General features: G+C 31.5%; 1 protein-coding gene across 1 annotated transcript in view; it reads left to right on the forward strand.

The window, feature by feature from the left end:
- LOC106468576 (aldose 1-epimerase-like) overlaps window positions 1–11,333 on the forward strand; it is a 38,961-nt gene that overhangs the window by 23,554 nt on the left and 4,074 nt on the right. The window contains exon 6 of the mRNA XM_013929011.2: window positions 8,749–8,929. Within this exon, the coding sequence (XP_013784465.1) occupies window positions 8,749–8,929 (181 nt within the window). The remainder of the gene's footprint in view (window positions 1–8,748; window positions 8,930–11,333) is intronic.

Here is an 11,333-nt window from a genome sequence, read left to right on the forward strand (position 1 = left end):
GGCAGGTCTTAACAAGGGCTTCCATCTAGCTGCTTTGCAACGATAACCCAATCTGTGGAGAATCCGTTGAACAGATTTCGGGCTCATCCCACCAACTTTGGCCACTTCTGCAGTCGTTAATCTGGGATCCATTTAGATGCTCCTCTTGACAGCCCTTTTTGTCCTCTCCAATGGACCAGGACGACCAGGACACTGCTCAGATGTTTCCTTGCCGTGTTTCCTGAACTGCACGATGATTCTGTTGACTGTCGAAAGTGGGATTCCCAAATTCTGCGAAATTTGCTGCTGACTTATTTCACCATCTGCTTGACCAACTATCCTTCCTCTAACAAAATCTGACAATTGTGTAATCTCCAACCCTCCTAAATGCATTCCAAACATGTTTTTTTCAGTAAAACTCTATAATTTAATGGTTATTTTCTCTGCCCTATCTCAAAATGTGATAGGTAAATTCAACCAGACTCGTAACCACAAAAAAAATCGAAATAAACCTAAATTACCCTTTTTTTCTTTCTAGGATGACTTCAAATTGTAACATGAAACTACATATATTTATCCAAAGTAGCTCTAAATTTGTAACAGTATACATCTATTTATAATTAAATTTTATTGTTTTATTATTGCCCTTTGAACCGTGTCTAACTACTATCCATGCCATTATAAGTTGTAACTCACTTGGAGAAAATGCAGCTCATGTTACATAATCGAATTACATTACCCATGAGCTGCTCGCATGTGTGCCTCATGAACCATTTTAATTATATTATTATTATTATTACTTAATCTAGTCTTAAATAACTTTAAAAAATTCATCCAAGCTAGTCGTTAACTTTCCCATGGGAACGAATCTTGTACTGTGAATGAAGTACATGATGTTCTGTTTAGAATACAACGTTATACAATATGTCATTTGATTGATGAAAACCTTGACTTTCTATTGGTTATATGTAATATATAATGTAAGAGAGAACTATCAATGAATTGTAAAAGAGAGGATATGAGAGTTGGGTGTGGCATGAGGGGTCTGATTTTCTAATTGGTATATCTGTAACCAAACAAAATTGAAGACTAAAAATTATGGTTTGTCTGAGCAATAATGATTTTATAGAGTAATTTACATTTAATTTCGTACTTTTTCATGGGGTGGTGGATAAAATAGGGATGATGACATGCTAAGAGAAAATGTGTCACATGGGTCACACTAGTGGAAATTCAGAATTTTTTTTAATATTGCCTTGTAGAATTAAGAACTTAAAACTTGTATACTATTAAAATATGGATTATTAGCTAAGATTTTATGGTATTTTAATTGGTATAACATAAATAAAAAGTGGTTTAAAAAGATTTTGAATGTAAGACACTAAAACTTTGTGTCATGCACAGTAAAGGGTACCTGGGGCAATAGGGTTAAATAGCATTTTTATATGTTTCTCCACCTACTTTTGGTCGATAATGTAGCTCACATATTTATCTCATGTATTTTATATTTTACAATTCTGTGTTAAAAAACTTATATTTTTATTTGTACATGACATAAAAAGTAAAATTAATGGTATATTTGTTGACCAATATAGACATTTGTGCTTGTTCAGACTTCACTGAGTGAAAGATGAGTTGTAGTTAAAATTTCAGTTTGGATTTTTAAGTTTCAAAGATTGAACCAAGGACAGTTTTGAGATAAGGGAGGGAGAAGATGTAACGTCAATATATTATGTTTTAAACCCTTTCTTAACAGGAAATATATACTATGTATATTTACGTACATTTTTCCAAAATATTTGAACAGTGTTTGAGCTTAGCTACTAATTATATGTTCTAAATGAAAAAAATATGTCCAGTTGTAAATGGTGCTCATTTTACCCATACCCTGTAATTTATGGTCAGGGATAGAGCAGTTGTTTTTCCATCTTTATGTTGTCAATACACTTGATAAGTTGTTCATTAGTTTTTCAAGTGTGGCACACTGGATATATGCAGAAATAGATGTACCCTAAAGTGCTTTCTTTAACCCACTGGTACCTGGCTAGTCTATCAGAGAGAAGATAATGTCACTCTAGCCATATTTAGTTACAAAAATAAAATTAGTGGGTGAAATTGTTTGAAATTTGACAAGAAGTTTCTTAAAAGTATGTAGTTTCAGAAAGATATAATATTCAATTTTTATTTTTTATACTACTTCTAAATAAAATTCATTATTTCAGGTGGTTATTTGCACTTGGACTCTGAATAGTTTACCTTCAAGGTGATTTTTATATGAAGTATAAAAGAACTATTTTTTTATCTTACAGTTTTCACATTTCATTTGCTTGATCTTTAGAACATCATAAATGAATATCAAAAGTTTTTAAGGTAAATGTTTATATTTTATTTTCCATTTTATCTATTATATCACTAACTATTAATGCAATGCATGCACAGATAGTGAAATGGTTAGAGAAGGGAAGGATACTTCCTGACCTTATCAGCTCAGTGCTATATTTGAAACATGAAATTCAGAATACATTTCAAAATATAGAAATATAAAGATCTCTAAGTGTAACAGTCAATAGGCTGTGGTTCAGATTACTGTAACCCAACAATTATTAGTTATTTAATAGTGTCATAACCTAAGCAGCTATAGCTATTTTGACAATAGTACATGGTTGCAATCAAGACCTGATAATACTGAGTTCAAAAATTTATTATTATGCATGCATATTGATGATGGTGTAAACATAGCCATTTAAAGCTCATTACAATTTTGCATAAGTATAGCCACTGCCTGCACTTATTGATTATATATGATAGTGGCTGAATTGTATGTAATGTTATATGTCTTGAACAAATATATATTTTTTAAATCTTCTTGCATGTTGGCAAATCTTTAATGCATGTGGTTGCCATCAAGTGAGTAAGTATTTCTGTACCATGTTTTAGGTCAGCAAGATGGATGACAAGCTATTTACTTAGGTCATTCTTAACACATGAGTGAAACTCATCCACTAACAAAGAAATGTTTCAAAATTAGAAGACATTAGAGCTAACAATTAAAAAAAATAGGTTGTTCAGTTCTGCAGGTTGACAGTATATATATATAAAATGCCTGTACAGAAAATAAATATATTTAAATTGTGTAGAGGCGTGTGCTTCCTCTGGGTCAAACAGCAAATCCACTGTAATACAAACTCAACTATTTATTTCCATACAACAGGCTTTACATACAGGTTATATTGAGAAAATCAGCAGGGAAAAAGATGATGAATAGAATAGAAAGTAAAATCGCAACAATTCATTATAGTGTTATAGATTCTCATTGCCACTGTTGTAAATAACAGGTTTTTCCACTCGCGAATTAACAAAGTGGCAAGCATCTCCTGCTGATATTGATTCATTCCCTGTGATGGTACATGTAGCATGGGAGAATGTATAGCTGCTGTAGAAGATTGTGGGTTTGTCTGCTAACCTTAAATATGATTTTATTTCAGCAGCATCTACGAACTCCCATTCTGGTAAGGTTTAGTTAGTGTTAAGTACATACACATATGTATGATTTAAGAACCACAAGGAACCTGTTAGTAACTCAACCATCCCATCTATGGTACTATACTGTAAAATAAAAATAAAACTCTCAAAGCCAGCTCTTATCATTCAATTATTTATCAAGTCTTCCCATAAACTTTCTTAAATTAACTGCATTTACCATATCTGCTGGCATCCCAAAGGCCAACTGTCCTATAAGAAAAATAAAGCTGTCTTAGCTGAAGATTTATAATTAAATTTAAAAATTTATATTTTTGCCTCCCAGTCTCACTATTACATATGAAAAAAGATTATTCATCAATACAATCAACTCCCATAACATTCATAAATACTTCAGTCAGATCCCTTCTAAATTCATTTTTTCTAAAGAAAATTTCAGAAATCTTAACCTATCCTCATATGAAAACCTTTCTATTCCAGGTATCCTAGTAGCCCACCTATCCAACAAAATACTAAATTTTGTTAAATGACCTTGTAAAGCATCTTTTATGAGACATTCAAATCTGTTCCCACCACTGATGTAAGGCAAATAGGCTTATAATTACTGGAACAGTCACATCCCATAAAAAGAGGAGTAACACTAGCCAACTTCCAATCTTGTGTCACCTCCCCACCATTCAAGGACAGTGACTCACATATCCAGTCTTTTACATCCTTCAAAACCCATGGATAAATATTATTTGGCCCAGAAATATATCATTCTTTAAACTTCCCAGTTTGTTCTTAACAAGATCAAAATTAGTGTGATCATCTTGTTCAGTCGTGTTTCCATCTAGCAACTCTTAAGGATGAGGAATATTGCTTAATTTTCATTAATAACAATTGAAGAAAAAAGGTAGAATATAATAACCCAACCACCCCATAATCACCAGATATTAGCCTTTCTTTATCATACTTCAAAGGCCCTATTCCCATCCTAACATTTTGTATTTAAAGAACTCCTTACTATTAATTTTACCATTTTCAGACAACCTTTTTATCATATAATTTTATTTCCCATTTCACCAACTCTCTTGGTTTTCTATAATCCATGAAATCTCATATTATTACAAGCAGTAAATTTTGTACTTTTAAATTTATAATGCTTTTCTTTAATTCTATTCATCCTTTATACCTTTTGTGAACCAACCTGGTTTTTTTACTTGCAGTTACCCTTTTTTTTTTTCTACAAGGAACATACTTGTCATGAATATTTACAAATTTATTAAAAAAAACTTCCATATTTGATCAGTATCTCCATTTAATTCATTTGCCTTATTCACAGCAGGTAATTCCTGTCTCATCACTTCAAATTTTGCTTTTTTTAAATTTGGAACCAAATCTTATTTCTTTTTCTTTATCTGCTGCTAAACATCAAACTTAATTGAGCAATGATCAATTACACCTAGATATTACCCAGTATCCACCCTGTCAACTGTTTCTGTATCAAAAGTTAACAATAAATCTAAAATAGCATTGTTCCTAGTAGATTCCTTAATCCTTTGGTAAAGAAAACCACCCTGAACAGTTCTAAAAACCTGTCTCCCTTTGACATTAAAATTTCCCATTTTTTTGCCTGAAATTAAAGTATCCCATAATTATAACCACATTAACAGCTGAATTTTTTATCTTACTATAGAAATTCTCAACAATTTAAATTGTTTCATCGGGTAGTCTGTAACAAATTCCATGAAAAAGCCTTCTCATGTTATAACCATTAACAGAAACCCAAATAATTTCAAAATCATTGTTAATAGCTTTAATATCCTCACTTTGAACATGATGAAACTCATATTTTATTTATTTAATATTCTATCCCTATTAAATAACCTATAACAATATTTCAAAATGTACAAGACATAACAAACATTTTACATGTAAAGCCACTTCTTTTTCAATAACCTCCCTATGTTTTTCATTCCCATCCCTATCTGTCCCTTTTGTTAACCTTCCCTTCCCTAGTTCCTCACCTGCACAAGCTAAAAGATGAAATCTCATACTTAATAGAACCTGCTCCTTTTAATCAAATACACTACTATTTGCTCCATTAGAACTTATTAGTCAGTATTAGCCACTGTAACCTTCACATACAAAAACTTAAGTTCCTCTTTAAATCCTGTTACCCTTGTCCTCAGTTTACCCTTCTCTTTATCCATTTGCCTGTACTCTATTTAAAATGGTCTCCAATTTCTTCTCCAACCTAAAAATTCTAAATACAAATTTTACATCTTTACAACTAACTATGTTGAATGTGCATGCCAGGTCTGAGTTCCCAAATAAAACCCATTTTGTGCAACTGTCACGCTTTACAAACTATGAGAGCTTAACACCTACACTACTGTTAACCATTGTAGACTTGGGATAAACAATCAGTGCTAAATACAAGTAGTCTATTGACAATACTGTTTAGCTTAACATTAAATTTAAATATGTTAATTGTTGTATCACTACTTTGTTTTCCCACAAAAGTAATTAAGTTTAGCTTTGAAATAAGTAGAGACAAGTAACTTGTCTCTAGATTATAATTATGTAATAATACAATATATTTAGTGTTTTATAACTTACCAATAAGCTTGAATTTTAGCTTGAGTTGAATAACACTCTCTAAACCAAACTGTATATTAAACAGTAGATAAATTAACACCAAAAACCCCTTTTAACCAATACTTGTTAATTAATAATGTCAGTACCACAGCTATGATGCTGCACTATAGAATTGTTATCTAACATCTTTTAAGATGTGTAAACTTTATAAAGTAACTAGCAAACCTGTGAGCCTATGGCCCAGATTTATAAAGTCGCTATAATGCAAATTTAATGCTTGAACAACTATTTTGCAATTTATCAATTTAATTATCATCTCTGCAGTAATGCAAATTTAATTTCTTTCACCAAGTTATGAATGGTAATTAGTAGGCCTACTTATTTATATGCTTTAATATTAATCAATGCCAAATTTGGGGTCTGGTTTCAGGGAATTTGCATAAAAGTGTTTTTGTGAAATACCCAGGTTCCCTAAGGGGTTGGGTGAAAAGGTTAACCTTTGTGCAAACCTCGGGACAGAGATGATTCGTTTGGCATCATTTAGTGAACCAGTTGGCCTATAGTCCACATTTACAGGGCCACTATAATGCATATTTAATGCTTGAATTACTAAGGGGTTAGGTGAAAAGTTTTACCTTTGAATAAACCTCAGGAATGAGACGATTCATTTGGCACCATTTATCAAACCTGTGGGCCTATGACCCACATTTACAAGGCTACTATAATGCAAGTTTAATACTTGAACTACTATATTTATATGCTCTAATGTAAATCAATCTCATATTTGGGGTCTTCTTTCTGGGAATCCTTGTAAAAGTGTTTTCACAAAATATCTGGGTTCCCTAAGGAGTTGGGTGAAAATTTTTACCTTTGTACAAACCTCTTGACTGAGACAATTTGTTTGGTGCCATTTAGAAGTTAGTTTGAGGAGGAGTAACATGACAAACACACACACACACAGACACTGGATATTATTCTATGTGATGTATTTTTCCCTTGTACATTGAGTTTGATTTCTACATTACAAACCAGTATAATTACAGCTAATAATTCTGTTTGAAAATATAACTTGTGTACTCTTGAACAATTTTTTATGCTAATTATCTCCCTAACAAGGTCATCAAGCAAAATATTGAGTAATAATAAGATAAAAAAATATCCTCTATATAATAAAGTAACCCAAGATTGGTTATTTTGAATAATAAGCCATAGTTTTCTGCAGTCTATATCTTTAAACAAATAAAATTAATCACATTTGTGCTGTTTTCTTTTATAAATCAATATTATTGAAAGTAGCTGTGATTAACTAGGAATTTGAGATATGTATTTAATGTGAAATATAGTTGAGAGGTTTGAAAATAATTTTTAGGATTAACACATAATTCAAGTTTTTCTAAGGATTTACTAAGAATTTAAAAACTTGGTTTATAATAGGTACAACAGAAATTAAAAAATAATATGTACCCACACATTATACAACAGCTTTGAGATACATATTTTTTCTTCTTCTTATGTGAATATGTAGTTTCTGAGGAAGAAAATGGTCAGTTTAAGTGGCTGGCCTGCACATTCAACTGAAGCTTTCTGACACACCAGAAAACTACTTTTACTAACACATGTGAAGTTACTGTTTAATCTCCACAGTCTTTCTTTTGTAAACACTATTTTAATTTTGAGAACCTGTGAGCATTTTGGCTATTAATATAAGCATACACACACACACACACACACACACACATATATATATATATATTGAACACTGTCCACTCCCAATATTGTGTGCTTACACAAACAAATGAATAATTACTTCAACTTACCAAGTCTCTGTGGAAGAAAGGAGGAGTCTTCTCCATTATACATGCTGATGAAAGCCAATAGTTTTTGTGGTTTGTTTTATCTATCAGTAGAACTATTTCCAGCTCTAAATGATTTGTCCTGAAGGTCTTAGTTTAATTATGGTTTGGTGTGAGGAGTCATCTAGTTTTATTTATAGATGGTTTGAAAGGATCATTGTATAACCAGTAAGCTGTTTTCTCATTATATACCATGGTTTATCTATGGCCAGATACGTTAAGAAGCTTGGGACATTGCACTGGTTCCCTTTTTTTTTGTTTAGTAAAAAATGGTGTGGTCAAACCTTTGACATAAAGAGCTAGACAACAGATAATGAAAACACCCATGGGCCAGTGTATTTTCTTCAGTTCAAATACAGATTTTATCATAAGTGTTGGATTTAATAACTAGATTAATGTGGAGGGTGGATGATATTACTCTTGGGCACCCATTTGGACAACATGGGCAACATCTTCATTTAGTCTATCACTACCAGTAAATATATACATTATTTCAGGGCTGTACATTGAGTCCATAATTTTATTTATGTTTTGGTTGTGTAACTACACTGGCTTCCCACTATAACGAGGCCCACAAGGTCCATATTGTGAGACCACATTTTAATGAGGACCATTCAAAAGTGTCAAGCCAGAATATTGCACAGCTACTTAATCATTTTAGAATGTTTCTGTAGTCCAACTGTGATTTGATTTTCCATGCCATGATGGTTTTGTTTTCTGCATGTTTCAAAATATCGGTAGTCATATAAGTTACCTGAAGTCTCATTTAAATAATAATGAAGCACATTTTTTTATGTTTATTGTATTGTAACATTTAGAAGAGCTATGACGTATTAAATTTTTATGAAAACAGGATATTCCATTCTGAAAGTGGACGATCAATGGAGGTTTGGACAACTCAACCAGGTGTCCAGTTATACACTGGTAACAGCCTTCCAACAGATGACAGCTTAAAAGGGAAAGGTGGTGCTGTTTACAAGAAACATGGAAGTTTTTGTTTGGAGACACAGCATTATCCAGACTCTGTTAATAAGGTTACTGTTTACCTTTTATATAACTACTTCATTTCAATGCATGTTTTCCCCTCATACTAATAACTTTCAATTTCTTAGAGTAAGTTATAAGAAAAATTCCCAATATTATCATTATTAACTACATTTTTGTTTTCTTTTTTCATTTCAAGAAAACAAAGTTTTCAGTATGAAATACAAATCTGCACCTGACAACAAAAATTGTCTTGATATGTTTTATGTTTTTACATCATGTTTTCCTCCTTTTCATGGTTAAAGGTGACAGTGTTTACTAATGTACATACATTTACATTTGTCTATATTGAATGATTCATGTGGAGTAACAAAAGCCAGAGCTATAACAAAACACCAATCACTCACCACCAAGTGTCATGCAACATACATACTTTTGATTTTTGTTATACAACATGGCAACCTGTCATTAGCTTCTGTAACTTGTTACTAACAAGACTTGATAGAAAAATATATAAAAAAAAATTATGTTGATAAAGTTACAAATCTCACTGAATTGCCAACTTCAACTAGTGTTATTGATAATTCATATTCTGTGTCAGTATAATATACTAGTGTAACTGTATGTTATTAACATTTTAGAGAACATTTACATTCATCTCGATTCTGGTGATAATTAAACAAGATTGAATTGTTTTTAATGTAGCCACATTCATTTTGATATTTGGAATAAAGCTGTTTATATTTTTTAAATGTACTTGATGTTTTAAAACTCAAAGTTTCTGTGAAGCATAATTCCTCTGATGTAAACTGAAAAATGCTACCCTCAATATTACCTTTTTATGCAAAATATCTACATTCAGTGTCACAAAATATTGCATGTCAACTTTTTTAGAGGATGATAACACTACCTACAAGCTCCCCAGTCACACAGTCTTCGGACTTAAAACGCTAAAAACTGGGTTTCAATACCTATGGTGGTTAGAGCACTGATAATGTAGCTTTGTGCTTAATTACACACACTCACTCACACTACCTACAAAATACCAAACAATGTCAAAATGTAATTCTGATACATGCCATTCCACCATAACTTTATTTGATCTGTGGTTGTCACTTGACGTGCTAACTTGCTCTTGGTGATAACATACTTGTTAGCCTGAAAACTAAGTCTTCATATGTATTGCTATAGATTTCTTTTTGTATGCTGTAATCTGACACAATCATATCTTTCCGTAGATTGTAATCTGGGCTAGATTCATAAGCTTGTCTCAATTGTATACTTCAATATCATGTAACATGTACCACTATGATGCGCTTTGGCTAATTTCATCCTTCTATATATAGTAACCTGAATGTTATCAACTTTTGTCAAGTTTCATTTTGCTACCTCACCCTGATCAAAGGAGAAATAATGTTAAATTACATAACGTAGAATGTGTCTTTTCAAATTAAGGGTCTGTTAAGAAAAATTGTTTGTATGTTTTACCAAAATACTTTATAATGGAGTTTTAGTTGCTGTTTAAACTCAGCTTCTACACTATGTTGCTTGAGATGCAATTACATAAAAAATCAAGTTAATGTTATAAAATCTTAAATTTGGGTGTTATTCTTGAGATATTATTAGGGATTTACAATAATTTTAAAAATATCCAAATAATACAATTGTTAATTAATTGATTTCAAATCACAAAATAAGATTAAAAGCTCAACAATAGGAGACATTTTCAGTTAAACTCTAATATGCACTTTTTAAAGTTGTATTAATTAGAAATGATACTGAGGAAGCATTGACAAGAGTTTGTTTTATTCTAGTTAAGCACAAAGCTATACAATAGGCTATCTGTGCTCTTTCCACCACAGGTGATGAAACCCAGTTTCTAGCATTGTAATTCCTCAGACATACCACTGTGCCTCTGGGGAGCTTGACAATTGTCATTTCTTTTACCACATCCATATTCCACACCCAAACATTTCTTCCCTAACTGCCTTCAGGGGTAAAATAATATAAAATATTTACAATATAGTAACTTATTTTTTATTGAAATTTTGATTTTATGAAAACTGAAATTATAGAACTTTTAAGTGAAAGTAAAGAGTAATGTATAATAATATGTCAGTCACGCTATATCTGCTATATCTAGTGCTGATGAGGTCTTTCGCTTAATACCATAAGGCTGGCTTGTATATGATAAATACACTATCAGAATTTTTCATAACAAATTGATTTGATATATTTCTACAGTTAAATATTTTTCATGTTAACAAAAGAGGAAGTGTGTTGCAGAAATGTAAAATTTTATCGCATTAAATTGCTTTTAAATCTCCTCATTTTGAGGTTAATGTGCACACTTTTCCAGAAACACAAGGGAATATGTATTTTTTTTTCATTCTTATGGGTTTTTTTTTCATCCTTGTGTGTGTGTGGTGTGTATGTATATACACTGAGTGGTCA

This window comes from Limulus polyphemus, unplaced genomic scaffold, assembly GCF_000517525.1.
Source record: "Limulus polyphemus unplaced genomic scaffold, Limulus_polyphemus-2.1.2 Scaffold3060, whole genome shotgun sequence".
NCBI classification, from domain to species: domain Eukaryota; kingdom Metazoa; phylum Arthropoda; class Merostomata; order Xiphosura; family Limulidae; genus Limulus; species Limulus polyphemus.